Below are 16,554 nucleotides of genomic sequence, written 5' to 3'. Positions count from 1 at the left end.
AAAAACCTCATTCTGGTGCATTATGGGACCTTCAGCACTGACTTACATGGGTAGAATCAGGAACTACAAATCCCACACTGCTTTGAGATGTAAGTTTAAAACCAGCTTTACTTGAGCTTTACTCAGCTTTTTTATTTAGGTGACTGAACCAAGCAATTGCATGGCTCGACAAGAAAACAAGCAGACGCAACAGGGACAACCGCAGAGGTGGGGCAGAAATACCCAGGAAACAGAACCTACTAAAATTACCAGAAATACAAGACACAATTAGGAATGGGCTAGCTACAGCCAGACTCTCAAGAGGTAGAATGGTTCTTTCCCGAAGACAAAGATTCAAAGCTGGCTTATGCCTGGCAGCATATCCAGTGCATATCCAGTAGATAGCCAAAACCTGTCGCTTCTTTCTCTACAACATCAGCAAAATTCGCCCTTTTCTCTCTGAGCACATCACCCGAACTCTCGTCCACTCTCTCATTACCTCTCGCCTTGACTACTGCAACCTACTCCTCACTGGCCTCCCACTTAGCCATCTATCCCCCCTTCAATCCGTTCAGAACTCTGCTGCACATCTTATCTTCCGCCTGGACCGATATGCTCATATCACCCCTCTCCTCAAGTCACTTCTCTGGCTTCCGATCAGGTACCGCATACAGTTCAAGCTTCTCCTACTAACCTACAAATGCACTCAATCTGCAGCCCCTCATTACCTCTCTACCCTTATCTCCCCTTACGCTCCTACCGAAACCTCCGCTCACAGGACAAATCCCTCCTCTCTGTACCCTTCTCCACCACCGCCAATTCCAGGCTCCGCCCTTTCTGCCTCGCCTCTCTCTATGCTTGGAATAAACTTCCTCAGCCCATACGCCAAGCCCCCTCCCTGCCCATCTTCAAATCTTAGCTCAAAGCCCACCTCTTCAATGTCGCCTTTGGCACCTAACCATTATACTTCTATTCAGGAAATCTAGACTGCCTCAATTTACTTGACTGCACATTTTGTCCATTAGATTGTAAGCTCCTTTGAGCAGGGACTGTCCTTCTTTGTTAAACTGTACAGCGCTGCGTAACCCTAGTAGCGCTTTAGAAGTGTTAAGTAGTAGTAGTAGTAGTAATATTAATAGAAAAAAATCAGAAATTTAACAGCGCTGAAGGTTTCAGATTTAAAATTATATGAAACGTTATGAACAATGTTGAAAATTTCCATGTCTTTTCAAATGAATTCACATTCCTAGTTAGAGGCCAACCGAATTTCGGTTTCGGTTTCAGTTTCGGCAGCAAACCATTCAGGATTTGGCCTCTGCTGGCTTAAAAAGGCTGCCAAGACTGCTGTGGGAGGTCCCGGAACCAGTTTGAGTCTGGCACCAGCATAAGCTAGAGTGATTGCTTTGCTTATGCCGGTGTGAATCTCAATCTCAATATGGCTGCAAAGCCTCCCATGGCAGTCTTGGCAGCCATTTTAAACCAGCAGCAGCACTAAGCAGGAAAGAGTGGGGTTCTTTCCTGCCCCCAAAGAGGCCACCAGGGCTTATTAAGGTAGGCCTGGGGAGGGTGACAGTAGCAGCGGTGGCCTGAAGGGCCCCATGTTCTGCCAGGGGGGTGGGGAGGGGGCAGGCACAACTATTTTGGTTTTGGCTTTGGTTCCGGCCGAAACTCAGCCACAAATTTCAGCTGCGGATTCAATTTTGGTTGAAACAAAAACCACCAGTTTTGTTTGGCCTCTATCCCTAGTAACTATCAGAACACCAATAACATCTGGGTATAGTTAGTCACAATTCCAGGAAGACCTCTGGATACAGCTGCCGTTCAATGACACACTTAGTTCCTCGCCGTAAGTTCTCTTGCTGAGCTCTGCCACGCAACATCCAAAATTACAAGCCAGATCTTCATAAAAGGCAAAACAGTGATGAAAAAATTGGCCAAATCCCAATACAAGGGCATATACTGCCAGAAAAAAAGCACATAAATGTATTTATTTATTTATTTGGATTTTGCTAACACCTTTTTCAGTAGTAGCTCAAGGTGAGTTACATTCAAGTACACTGGGTAGTTCCCTGTCCCAGGAGGGCTCACAATCTAAGTTTAATAAAGCGTGTTCTCTTCACACCAGGTCAGCGGTTTCCCAATATATATCAAAGGAACAGAGGCTTCAAGAGTTATTAAATATTTAGAAAAAGCATAAAGGTTGGAGGTCTTGGAAGAAATAGACTAAATCAGATGTCCATGTTAATTTTTCTCGCTAGAACCCCCTCCCCCCCACAACCATTCTGTATTCCATATTGAGAAGACTGTATTGATATTGCCTATTTAAGAATGTTCCCTTAAATTCTCTTCCATTGAGCTTGGTTTATCTGAACCCAAATCAAAACAACATCCATTGCTGAACACTAGCAGTTAGGATCATAAGCCAAACATTATACTGACCTGAGTATGCCCATTCACAAGCACTTCCTCGGCAAAGCGTACTTTCACAGGATTTGATTTCAGCCTGGCCCTCTTCTCTGCTGTCAGAAAAGAGGATTTGGGACCCTGAAAAAAGACACATAGGCAATGGTTACAATAACACTAATGGGGCAACTTTTCATAAAGCGCACCATAGCTACAGAGTTCACACATATTTTCACTTGGAAAAAGTGCCTACAGATGACAGTGACTTTTTAATCTGTGGGTTTCTTCCCCTTCCTAAAATATTTTGAACATACCAAAGTTCGCACATTGCTGTAATCCCTGCCAGTCCCCTTCAGGATACAGAGCTGCAGGGGAAAGCAGGAAGGAAGACTGGTGCAAGGTGGTTTGGTAATAGGAGAGGGCATGAGCCTATAGTGCTGAAGCCAGTAGGCGGAGCTAGGTGCCATGTTGAGGGACGCAAAACATTTGCAGGCCCTATTGAAAACAATAGCAAACTTGTATGGTTTATATTGCTTTAATAAACCTCCTTGGTTTTGCATTCTTTCTGTTAGGAGGGGATTGGGGGGGGTGGGGCGGGGATGGAAGGGGAGAATGGGGGGGTGGGACCGTGGGATGTTTTGAGGGGTCTGTGAAAGGTGGAAGGGTTATATTCCAAATGTATTTGTCAATGCTCCAGTGCTTGCTTTGTTATCTGCAATGCTGTATTGTGATTTTCAGTGCAGCGATATATGCCTGTATTTTTGCTTATGATGACAATAAAGCTATTTCTGTATAAAAACAATAGTAAAACGCTTACGACTGCTTATGTGTGGATTTTTTTACAGCTTTTTTTATTTATTTCATAACATAAAGCTGGAAATCACTAAGGGGCCCTTTTACAAAGGTGCAGCAAGCCTAGCGCGTGTTTGCCGCGTGCCAATTTGGCATTACTGCCGGGCTACTGCAGTAGCCTGGTGGTAGTTCCCGCTCCCACCGCACACCATTTCTGGTACTTTAAAAATAGTTTTTTATTTGTAGCGCTGGGGACTTACCTGGCAATAATCGGGCAGAGCTTCTCAGGATAGCGCAGGAGACCTTACCACCTCCTAAACAGATGGCGGTAAGGGCTCCCCAAGGAAATGGCTGCGAGGCAAGTGTTTAACAGCCACTTCCTCTTTTTAAAGCTTTTTACTCACTGCGGTAAAAGGGGCCCTTGGCTTGCAAATCCACGCACTGACACCACCCCAGGGCCCCCTTTACCACAGCTTAGTAAAATGGGCCCTAAAACAGCATAACAAATTATTGTAGCTGGCAGAAAGAGCAGTAATAAACTCTCTGTATTTTGTGCTCACTTTTCTACACTGTTCTATAGAATACAATAATACATGGTCAAATTTCAGTGAGGATATCCTGTTTCTTGATGGGTTCATTTTTAACAGTTGTACTGAAATTAAATGGAAGTAAAGCAAAACTCTCCTTTTGTCATGCTTCCAGATGGGTGAGCCTTTGGGCTGCCGCCGAGCAAGGGAAGTCAGAGGGGGCCCCGGCTGATGGCAGGTGTGTCTCTCCATGAAGAGTGGAGGCACTGAGTGGCCCTGAAAAGAGCCCTTGGGGGCAGGCCCAGGAGAACCAGGACCTGGAGAGAAGCAAGAACGGCCAGAGGCAAGGCAGAGGAAAGGCTAGGCCAGAAGCAAGAAAGGTAGAAGAAGGGCAGAGCTGGAGACAGGCAGGCCGGAGAACAGCCAGGGCTGGAGACATAAGAACATAAGTATAACCATACTGGGTCAGACCAGTGGTCCATGTAGCCTAATATCCTGCTACCAATAGTGGCCAATCCAGGTCACAAGTACCTGGCAAAAACTCAATTAGTAGCAACATTCCATGCTACAAATCCCGGTGCAAGCAGTAGCTTCCCCCATGACAATCTCAAAAACAGACTATGGACTTTTCCTCCAGAAACCTGTCCAAACATTTTTTAAACCTACATATGCTAACCACTGTTACCACTCCTGCAGTGAGTTCCACAGTTTAACTATTCATTGAGTGAAAAATATGTCCTCCTATTTGTTTAAAAAATATATCCATGTAATTTCATTGAGTGTCCCCTGGTCTTTGTGTTTTTTGAAAGAGTGAAAAATTGATTCACTTTTACCCGTTCTACACCACACAGAATTTTATAGACCTCAGTCATCTCTTTTCCAAGCTGACGAGATGTAACCTCTTTAGCATTTCCTCATATGGGAGAAATTTCATCCTCTTTATTATTTTGGTCGCTCTTCTTTGAACTTTATCTATTTCTGCTATATCTTTTTTGAGATACAGCAATCAGAATTAAACACAATATTCAAGGTGAGGTCGCACCATAGCGTGATTCAGAGCAGTGCCGTAGCTAGGGCGGCTGACACTCGGGGCGGGTCGCCGCTGCGCACCCTCCCCCCCCCCTCGGGGTGCAGCACAGCGCACCCCCTCTCGGCACGCGCACCCCACCCCCTGAGCGCATTCTTCTTACCACTAGCATAGGATAGGGGACAGGTGGGAGGGCCACTCCGCCCCGAGTGCACGTCACTGGGAGTTGCGTCGGCTCCACTGGTTCCCTGCTCTCTCTGCCCTGGAACAGGAAGTAACCTGTTCCAGGGCAGAGAGAGCAGGGAAACAGCGGAGCCGACACCCCCCCAGCGGCGTGCACCCGGGGAGGACCGCCCCACCGCCCCCCCTTCCTACGCTACTGATACAGAGACATTATAATATTCTTGGTCTTATTTTGCACCCATGCCCTTGGGCAAGTCACTTAATCCTCCATTGCCCCAGGTACAAAAAACTTAGATTGTCAGCCCCCTAGGGACAGAGAAAAGTACCTGTATGTAATGTGTATAGTGCTGCGTACGTCTAGTAGCACTATAGAAATGATTAGTAGTAGTAGTAATTCCTAACATCCTTTTATTTTTTGACCACCACCACACACTGGGCAGAAGGTTTCAGCGTACTTTCAACAATGATACCTAGATCTTTTTCTTGAGTGCTGACTCATAAGGTGGACCCTAGCATCAAGTAACTATGATTCGGATTATTCTTCCCAATGTGCATCACTTTGCATTTGTCCCCATTAAATTTCATCTGCCATTTGGATGCCCAGTCTTCCAGTTTCCTAAGGTGTTCCTACAATTTTTCATAATCCACATGTGTTTTGACAACTTTGAATAGTTTTGTGTCATCTGCAAATTTGATCACCTCACTTGTCGTTCCGATTTCCACATCATTTATAAATATGTTAAATAGCACTGGTCCCTGTGGCATGCCACTATTCACCCTCCTCCATTGAGAAAAATGGCCATTTAACCCTACCCTCAGTTTTCTGTCCAATAACAAATTCCTAATCCACAGAAGGACATTGCCTTATATCCCATTAATTTTTAATTTTCTTGCGAATCTCTCATGAGGAGCTTTATTAAAAGCTTTATGAAAATATAGATACACTACATCAACCAGCTCATCTTTATCCACATGTTTATTCACGCCTTGAAAGAACTGAAGCAAATTGGTGAGGAAAGACTTCTCAAGGCTGAACACATGCTGACTCTGTCCCATTAAACCATGTTTGTCTATGTGTTCCATAATTTTATTCTTGATAATAGTTTCCACTATTTTGTCCAGTACTGACATCAAGCTTACTGGTCTGTAATTTCCTAAATCACCCCTGGAACCCTTTTTAAAAATCAGTGTTACATTGGCCACCCTCCAATCTTCAGGTACTACAGACAATTTTAAGAACAGGTTACAAATCACTAACAACACATCAGCAATTTCATTTTTGAGTTCTTTCAGTACCCTGGGATGTATACCATTCAGTCCAGGTAATTTATCACTCTTTAAATTGTCATCTTGGCTCAGTACATCTTTCAGGTTCGCCAAGATTTCTTTCAATTCTTTTGCATCATCACCCTTGAAAACCATTTCCAGTACAGGCAGATCTCTTACATCTTCTTCCATAAAGACCAAAGCAAAGAACTCATTCAGTCTCTCCGCTATAGCCTTGTCCTCCCTGAGTTCCCCTTTTGACCTTTCATGATTTAGCAGTGCCACAGAGACAAGGCTAGAGGTAAGGTAGGGCTGGAGGCAGTAACGCTGAGGCAGGGCTGGAAGCAGGAACGATGAGGCAGGAATGCTGAATCAGAGTTGGAGGCAGGAACTAAAGCTGGAGCGGGAGCCAGGAACCAAGGCTGGAGACGCGTTGCAAAGGCAAGGTAGAGAGGACCCAACTGCAATAATTGGCTCCAAATGGGTGATGTCTCATGAGGCACCAGGATCCACATCTGGCTGCCGACCCTTGAAAACTCCCATAAATTAGGCCATATGTGATTCTGGATGCAGAGAAAATCTGACAGGTAAGAAGCACTTTTCACCAACTCCTGTCTACTGGAAGACAATGCACAGGGACAGGGGAGAACAGAAAGACCTCTGTGGGCAGTAATGACTCTAGTTCTTCCCCTCCCCATGCCCTTAGGATTACCATATGTGTCCTAAGAAAAAAAAAAGGACACATGCCCTGCCCCCTGTCACACCCCCACATACCCTATCACACCCTGTCCCGCCCCTTGTCACACCCCCACCCCGCCCCCTGTCACTTTGACCCCCCCACAAAAAAAAGCCAGATTCCCTCTCTCTCCCCCATGTAGATCCCTTCCCCAATTTTCCAGCCTCCATTCACCCACATGACACCATTCACTACCCCTCCCCTCCTTTACCTTAGTGTGGAGCCCTAGTGACCTCTTCGGGGCAGGATAGAGCCTCCTCTTTCCTGCCTGACGCGTCTGTAGACTGTCTCGCTCCCGGTGCCAATTCAAAATGGCTGCTGAGAGTTCAAGCAGTGACCTTGCAAGACTTCTGCGTTAGTGCTTACCTCTGCTTAGTAAAAGGATCCCTCTGTTTGCTGAAACTCTTGTGAATCTTAGAAGTGATAGCAGTTGATATGTTTCAGGTAGTTCCCTTTGTCCTTCATGAAGGATGAAATTGCATGTTCTGGAACCATTTAGTATTAAGTATGATTATGTGTTTATGGGTTAAAAATTTGGTGGGCTAATTGTCAGCACCAGCAAAGAGCTTTATGATTCCACATCCACAGCGTAGAAATTAATACATATGTACTGCGCTCCTATATATCTAGTCAGGTGCAGGAAGTTCAGGAACTCTTGTGGTTTCAAGTCTCGTGGGAGTTGAAACCGCTAGACTACCTGAACTTCCTGCATCATGCAGCTCAAGCTTACAGTGAGCTGGACTGCTGTGGACAAATAGGAAGCATACTATTTCCTTTGCAGCTAGCAAGATTAAAGAAATCAGTGGCAGGATCTGAGAGAGACTGAGACTAGATGAGGGCTCGGGGGGGGGGGGGGGAGGGAGGAAGGTGTTTAGAGGGTGAGACTGCATGAAGGCTGGGGAGAGGCAGTTATGAGAAAGAGACTGCATGACGGCTAGGGGAGTCATGAGAGACTAGGTGAAGTCTGGAAGGGGATTTTAAGAGAGAGACTGGGTGAAAGCTGGGGGAATATAAGAGAGAGTGAGAGACTGGCTGAGGGGAGTTATGAGATAGAGAGGTGGGGACCCATGTTACGATGGTATGTGAAACAGAGGGTGGTGCTGGACTCACCAAGAAAGGGGGAAAAGAGGGAGAAGTTGAGGTTCTGGACATGTGGGTGAAGGGGAACAGGAGAGATGGACTATGGGTGAGGGAACAGGGAAGAGAGGGGGAGGAGATGGAGAGAAGCCAGTCTGTGGGGAATGAATGGAAGAGAGGGGAAGAGATGCTGGGCTGGGCAGAGAAGAAGTCATGTTTGTGTCTAATATAGAACCGAGTTGTAGTGCTTTTCACTTTGAAAGCTAAAGATGTCTGTTCATGGTAAAGGTGGGAAGGGTTTGAGGAAAGGGGGCACTAAGTAGCACAGGAAGGTGTTATGCGATAACATCCAAGGGATCACAAAGCCTGCTATCCAATGTCTGGCTCGTCGAGGCGAAGTCAAGTGTATATCCAGCCTCATCTATAAAGGAACTTATGGAGTGCTGAAGGTTTTCTTGGAGAATGTCATCTGAGACACTGTCACCTACACTAAGCATGCCAAGAAAAAGACAGTAACAGCTATGGACATGGTGTATGCCCTGAAGCACAAGGGCCCTACTCTGTACGGCTGCAGAGACTAACGAGGAGGTGTGGCCTAGTGGTTTGAGCTATATCTTTTTTGAAATACTGCGACCAGAATTAAACACAATATTCAAGGTGAGGTTGCACCATGGAGTGATACAGAGGCATTATAAGATTCTTGGTCTTATTTTGCACCCATGCCCTTGGGCAAGTCACTTAATCCTCCATTTTCTCAGGTACAAAATTAGATTGTGAGCCCTCTAGGAATAGGGAACTACCCACTGCCTCTTATGGTAGTTAGAATAACCTGGTCCTGGAGTTACCCAAGGCAGTCAAGTTTGTCAGGATATTGACAATGAATATTCCTGAGAGAGATTTGCATTCAGTGGAGGCAGTGCTTGTTATGAAATGCTTTGAGTCCTACTGATCTGTACATCTGTTGTGCTATTTTGGCGGGTGGAAACAGTCAGGTGGGCTTATAGGGAGGGAGGGGAGTACAGGAGAGGAAGGGTTCTTGGGGTATGTTCTCTGTAAAAGTTTTTATTGTGCCATGTTGGATGGTTTACTATTTTTTCTTGTTCTGTATGAAGCTTATCAACAAACATGCTTTGCTTTTAATAAAGATGATTAAAACGAACAAAAAAAGTTTTGGATGTTACTAAATTCTATTATTCTGTCTCACTATATTTCCAGTTTTGGCACAGTATGAGCCATCACAAGAACAAAATATAAGAAAACCAATGGGCTGCATTAGGGGCTTATAGCCCATTTAGTTATGTTTCCATAAATGAGAGATCTGTTTGACAGAAAATATTTTTATTATTTTGACTTATAAAACACTTGTCCTTGAAACATGCTCAAACAACAGAATAATCCATTTGTGTATCTAAAATCTTCTACAAAACAGATGAAGATGTGATTCCATGTGCCCCAATGAAAGGAGAGTTTAATTCTACTTCCATTTAATTTCAATATATTCCATCATCTTTATAACATCAGGCTTCCCAAAGCAGATTACAACATTTAAGATGAACCCATCAGGAAATAGGCTATTCTCACTGAAATCTGGCCATCTATATTGTATACAGTGTATCTATTTAGTTTTTAGTGTAGAAAAATGAGCACAAAATACAGACTTTGTTGTTTCTATCAGCTATAATAATTTTAAAGCTGTTTTAGTGATATTCAATTGTCATTTCATGATATTTATATCTACATATAGAAAGCTTTCAAATGGAGTGGCCTAGTGGTTAGAGCACTGGTCTTGCAATCCAGAGGTGGCTGGTTTAAATCCCACTTTTGGTCCGTGTGATCTTGGGCAAGTCACTTAATCCTCCATTGCCTCAGGTACAAACTTAGATTGTGAGCCCTCCTGGGATAGAGAAATATCCAGACTACCTGAATGTAACTCACCTTGAGCTACTACTGAAAAAGGTGTGAGCAAAATCTAAATAAATAAATTAAAAAGCTATCCAATAAGTTAAACCAAAAACACACTTTTGTCCTCCACCTTTTAAGGTACTGCCTATCCAATTGAAACAGCTTTAGACTTGTTACAGATGGACCAAAAATAAAAAATGACAATGTGGATGAAGCAGCTCATAGGTTTGCTTGCATTATTTTGAGTGAACGGGGATGACGGCTGCACTGGGAAGAGGAAACTTAGACTATCCTAATTGGCTTCCTTGCTTACAGTGGACTAGATTAGGGTTACCATATTTGCCCTAAGAAAAAAGAGGACACATGCCCCACCCATTGACACACCTCTTCCCCGCCCCCACCCCGCCCATGCCCCGCCCCTTGCCCCGCCCCCTATTCAAGACTTCAATGGAGCTGGAGACACTCACAGAATAACAAGTCACCCTGCAACCCACAACAAGATGATTAGTTCCGCATGGCCGGGGGCACTTTTAAGAGAAACAACATTGGGCAATAAAACGTTTCACAGAAAAAGAAAAAAAACCCAGCCAGCATGATAGGGACGGAGGATACCACTTGTACAGATAGATGAGGTAGGAGAGGAACGGTAAGGAAGCCCTGGAGAGTTGAAAAAGATAGCACAGAGAAGCTGCCGGACATTTGTGCACCTTTGTTCCAATCCAAATGAAAATCGAGAACAGGAGGATTTATTTTTAACCAACAGGGAGAGAGATACCAATTGAATTACCCAGCCAGTTCCATTCTGGTCTCCCCCCCCCCCCCCCCAGACGGGCCACAGTTTTCTTGTACTTTAACTTGAACAACTACTATCTCCGGTTTTATTACTTCCCCGAATCCCCACACTACCGCGACTGCATGGCAGGCAGCAGCCTGCCAACTAAGTGAAGTAGCACTAGCAGCTACATCAAGAAAGTGGCTCAGTCCGTCCGACCCTCACCCAGACCCACACAACTCGGACAAAAAACAAATTTACCTCGTGGCTGCAGCAGGCACTACTAGTTCTCGTGTACGTGCAGGAGGACTGAGAACGGGAGGGCGGATCGATCAACTAATCAGCTGATTGGGGCGTGTACGTCATCACGCACGGACGCTGCACGTCGGACGAAGGGAGGAGACTGAAAGTCAGGAGGAGGAGCGGAGGACTCGTAGAAAACCCGGACAAAGCCAGCAAACGAAGAAATCCGCCCGGACTCCCGACAGCGCCCTCAAAAAGAGGACATGTCCGGGGAAATCCGGACAAATGGTAACCCTAGACTAGATAAGCTCACTTCCACTCCTTTTTATTAAGGTTTCCCAGATTGGCATAAATAGCTACTGCTGAGTAGCAGGCTGCATCAGCCAATCCTGTGGCCTTCCTTCAGCAAGGGCAGGAAACAGCTGCAGAAAGGTGGGGACTGACTGAAGCAACCTGCTATTGCTAAAAGTGGTGGCCCTGTGCAGACTGTGGCAAAAAGAACTTTTAAAACAAGAGGTACCGGATTGTGGGTAGCGGGGGAGGACGTCAATATGTGAGATCAGGCCCCTTAAGTGTGTGAACTAGAGAAGAGGCCCGATTGCATGTGTCACATGCTAAATGTATGTGACTTGGTATATCTGGGAGTGTAGGGAGAGGTGAGTGGAGAGGTACTGAGGAGCTGCAGAGTGAATGTACTTGTAAGTCAATAAGAGGAGTTTGAACTATATGCGGAAATGGATAGGGAGCCAGAGAAGTGACTTGACTGGCTACAAGGCACACCCACTGGCCTGGGGTTCTGAGAGTCCCATCCACACCCCCTTGGATGCTGGTTGCTTGGCCGGAGCTGAGGAGGTTGCTGGCCTGGGTGGTGTGGGCACTGATACCACTAGCGACTGATATGGAGGGTGGTGCTACTGGAATGCTGGCCTCACTGGTTCCCCTGGGAGGGTCAGGCGTCTGCTGAGTGGGCAATGTGCTGGACAAGGCCTCTTTGTAATCATGCAGATCTTGCAGGATTCCTTGAAGCTGCAGCCACATATTGTACCTAGCATCCCTGCTCTCCTGCTGCATGGTTCGAAGAACATGCAAGCAGTCATCCTGGGCTTGGAGCTTCTACTGCTGAACCTGAATCCCCTCACACAGCAGCTCAGTGGCGTAGATAGGGGGGGCGGTGGGGCGGTCTGCCCCAGGTGCACACCGCTGAGGGGGTGTCAGCTCCACTGGTTCCCTGCTCCCTCTGCCCCAGAACAGATTACTTCCTGTTCCGGGGCAGAGAAAGCAGGGAACCAGTGGAGCCGACGCAGCTCCCAGCGACATGTACTCGGGGCAGTTCAGCCCTCCCGCCCATCCCTCGCCGCTTTCCCATGTAAGTATGCGCTCCGGGGGGGGGGGGGGGTGCGCTCCGGAGGGGGGGAGGGTGTGCCGTGCTGCACCTGGGGGGGGGGGGGGGGTGCGCAGCAGCGACCCGCCCCGGGTGTCAGCTGTCTTCACTACGGCACTGCAGCAGCTGTAGCTTCTGATGCTGGTAGTCAGCCACCTGTACATTTTGGACCGGGAATTTGCTGGCCTGAAGCACTGTGGTTGTACGGTCCCCTATGGGTCAACTGTGTCTTCTGGCTCCTCAACCTCTACAGGGGCATCTGGCGTATCCAGACCAAAGGTGGGGTGGGGTTTCAGCCAGTAATTGGTCCTTTTCTTATTTCCCTGCAGATGGCTCCTGGCTGGCATCTTCAGCAGGCTCTTCTGCTGGCACAGTGCCCTCCTGTGACTCCTCTGCCTGAGGCACCTGTGCTGCCTGCTAGTTCCAGCATCTGCCACCGACTCAGGGGCCAATGCACAAAGCTTACCAAGCTTTCATTGTATGCTTTAGGCTGGTTGTAGCCAGTCTATAGCAAACATTATTTAGCAAGTAATGCACAAAGTGGTTTTCTGCGTCTCAAACGTATGCCATTAGCAGCTACTGAGAACCCTATGCAAATACACTGCAATGAGCTCATTAGTAAGGAAGGCCAGCGTACAGCATGCCGAGCAGCCGCACATAACATGGCAGCTGCCGCACGGCAGCTCCCCAGCCTGAGCGACCCTTCCCTTCCGGCTTCCTCCCTGACGGTCTGGGTGACGTGGCAGGAGGCCCTGCCCACCATGGGTTGGGAGGCCAGAAGGGGGCGGGGCCTTGGTGGTGCCCCTTGCACCGCATAAGAGCTGCCGACGAGACGGGGAAGGTCTTTTGTCGGCAGCAAGCAGTGCAGGAGTTTTGAGGCAGCCCAGGCCCACCCCTGGATGGAGGTTTGCTCTATCTTGCCACGCCGCTGGAATTTTTTACCGGCCATGCCGTACTCACCAAATCAGGGCTCAAATGGAGAACCGTAAGTGTGCAAAAAGCTCTCCTTCGTTGGCAACCCAAACTAGCTATCGGTGCAGCACATCGGGGTACGTCAGGCACACGGGTTGCGAAGGAAGCCGTTTTGTCCCGGTGCTGTGCGGCGCTGCACAAGAGCAGGTGCGGAGACACTCTGTCAGGGGCAGAGCAGCTGCGCTGGGAGCGGGGCTCAGACAGGCAGTTTGTTGCTGGGTTCCCCTCGGAACGGGGATCTGCCGGAGGGCGACTGTCACATGGTGCCCGTTGCCTTTGATGCCCTGTGCCGGGGTCTCTGTGCTGGGGTTTGCTGGTCTCGCTTTTCCGTCGCTTCTCTGGGGGAGCAAGAACGCCGGCACACCCAGACGTGACATTTAAAATGTGCAATACAGGGGGGGGGGACCCAGGGCTAAGTATGATCGGGCACTCTACGGCCGATTGACCGCATGTGTTGTGTTGCCCGGCTTTCGCAAAAAGATCAGTGCATCGGGGAAGTTAAAAAAAAAAAGAAATGCACGGCTTTTGCAGAGGATGCTTTGTCTGTCCTGGGCGTCCATTTTGCACCATGTTCTCCCCTCTGGCCTGGCCACACCCCAACTTCATGCTTCTTGCAGGGGCTGCTCTCTCTACCAGGATTGTAGAGCTGTCGTTCCTAACATTAGCCTGCAGATGGCAGCAGGGCACAACACTGCTAAAAGCAGTTTTCCTTTTGAGCATTTGTGGAGCAGAGGAGTAGCCTGGTGGTTAGTGGAGTGGATTTTGCTCCTGGGGGTACTTGGGTTCAATTCCCACTACAACTATTCATTTTCACTCATTTTGGAAAGCAAAAAAAAAAATTGTCTATATTTATCTAGTGTCTCTGCTTGCATTGCTTTATTTTAAATTTATTTGCTTGTTTGTTACATTTGTACCTCACAGTTTCCCACCTATTTGCAGGCTCAAGGTGGCTTACATAGTACCATACAGGCGTTTCCAAGTCGGGGGATAACAAATACAAGGTTAAGTTGTGGTCGACTGAGGTGGGTGTGGGTCAGGCACCAGGAGGGGCGAGGGGAATAAAGATTGCATACTGTCCAGTATGATCATTGGTTATGCTGTGTTGCTGGGTGTGGGGATTTATATATTTACTAGACTTTGAGCCCGTAAAAACGGGCTATTATAGGAAGGGGGGGTTGAAAGGCCCGCCCCCACCGCCGAGTTTGCCGCTGCCCCTCCCCCTCTGAGTTCGGGCCCCCTCACCGAGCCATCACCACCCACCTTCCACCCGGCCGGGCCCTCGCTCCGCTATTGAAACAGCGAGGGTCCGGGAACGCAGCACTGAGCTCTGCTGAGCTGCCGACATCGGCCTTCGTTCTTCTTCTCTGCCTGTCCCGCCCTCGTGTGACGTAACGTCATCGAGGGCGGGACAGAGGCAGAGAAGAAGAAGGAAGGGCGATGTCGGCAGCTCAGCAGAGCTCAGTGCTGCGTTCCCGGACCCTCGCTGTTTCAATAGTGGAGCGAGGGCCCAACCGGGTAGAAGGTGGGTGGCGGCGGCGACTCGGGTGGGGGGAGCGTTAGACGGCGGTGTCCCTCCCTCAGCAATGCGCAGTACAGACCCTCTGTATTCCACCCCCCGTCATCACGTATTGACGTGGGGGCGGGGCAGAGAAGGTCTCTACTGCGCATTTGTGAGTGAGTACGGTCACTCGCCGTTTATATGTTTGATATTTACAGAGATGTGTATATATGCAGATATGTACACACACGAAATGCAATGTTTCTGCCGGGATGGATGCATGCAGGGCAGGGGAGAGGAGGGTCACTGCTGGACATGGATGGATGGAGGGCAGGGGAAAGGAGGGTCACTGGGTATGGGTGCATGCAGGGCAGGGAAGAGAAGGGTCGCTGTGTATGGGTGCATGCATGGCAGAGGAGAGGAGGGTCACTGCTGGACATGGGTGGATAGAGAGCAGGGGAAAGGAGGGTCACTGGGTATGGGTGCATGCAGGGCAGGGGAGAGAAGGGTCGCTGGGTATGGGTGCATGCAGGGCAGGGGAGAGGAGGGTCACTGCTGGACATAGGTGGATGGAGGGCAGGGGAAAGAAGGGTCACTGGATATGGGTGGATGGAGGGCAGGGGAGAGGAGAGGAGCGTCACTGGGTATGGGTGCATGGAGGGCAGGGGAGAGGAGGGTCGCTGGGTGCATGCAGGGCAGGGGGAGAAAAGAAGGGTCACTGGACATGCGTGGATGGAGGGAAGGGGAGAGGAGGGGAGAGAGAAGAAATGCTGGACATGGATGGAGGGGAGGGAAGAGTGAGGAAGGAGATGAGATGAGGGAAAAGGAAGAGAAAAACTGCACATCGATGAAGAAAATAGGCAGAAGCTGAGGACCAGAAATGAAGAAGAAAGGAGGAAAGGAAAGAAATAAATGGAAAGGAAGCCCTGCAAACGGAGTTAAGAGGACAGATAGCAGCAGAATCGGATACTAGGCCAGCATGATCAGAAAAACAGCCACCAGACAACAAAGGTAAAAAAAAAAAAATCATTTTATTTTCATTCTAGTGTTTGGAATATGTTCACTTTGAGAATCAGGTGCTCAACATTAAAAGTTTATATTTATTTACTTATTTGTGGCATTTTATTGCACATTAAACATGAATTAGATTGGAACCTGGGATCATTTAATTTTTTTTTCCTGGAGTAATGCATTGCCACCCCCCCCCCCCCCCCCCAGGCTCTCTCCCCGGCTATAGCCAGCTCTGCAATCTGGGGGGGGGGGGAGCAGAGGGGGAAGGGGGCGTAGAGGGGGACCGGGGAGAGAGCCTGTTGTTAAACATTTACCAGCACACCACTGTTCCTAGGGTTTGTTTAATGTGTTGTTTCAATAAAGCTGTGGCCATTTATTCCCAAAACCTGTCTCATGCTTGGTCTGTGAGTGCGTTAGGGGTAAAAGCAAGGGCAGGAGCGAGAGGGTGTGCAGCCTGCCTATGTTATTAAAATAAACATTCCGAGCAATGTACAGACCGTGAGTGCCTACATTTAACGTACAAAATTTTATTAGGAGTGGAGGCGTGGCCTAGTGGTTAGGGTGGTGGACTTTGGTCCTGAGGAACTGAGTTCAATTCCTGGCACAGGCAGCTCCTTGTGACTCTGGGCAAGTCACTTAACCCTCCATTGCCTGCCACATTGAGCCTGCCATGAGTGGGAAAGTGCAGGGTACAAATGTAACAAAAAAAATTATGGGGAGCAGCCTGCTTGCACTGTATAGTCAACAGCTGTATAAAATGCAATACAATAACATAAATTCAGAAC

The 16,554-nt window shown here is 48.0% G+C and overlaps 1 protein-coding gene across 1 annotated transcript in view; it reads right to left on the bottom strand.

The window, feature by feature from the left end:
- The window catches only part of FRMPD1 (FERM and PDZ domain containing 1), a 360,497-nt gene that overhangs the window by 223,639 nt on the left and 120,304 nt on the right, over positions 1–16,554 (bottom strand). Inside the window, 1 exon segment of the mRNA XM_030194418.1 lies at positions 2,419–2,523. Coding sequence (XP_030050278.1) covers positions 2,419–2,523 — 105 coding nt within the window.

The sequence above is a fragment of the Microcaecilia unicolor genome, chromosome 2 (assembly GCF_901765095.1).
Source record: "Microcaecilia unicolor chromosome 2, aMicUni1.1, whole genome shotgun sequence".
Lineage (NCBI taxonomy): Eukaryota > Metazoa > Chordata > Amphibia > Gymnophiona > Siphonopidae > Microcaecilia > Microcaecilia unicolor.
This window is presented reverse-complemented; position numbering and strand designations above follow the sequence as displayed.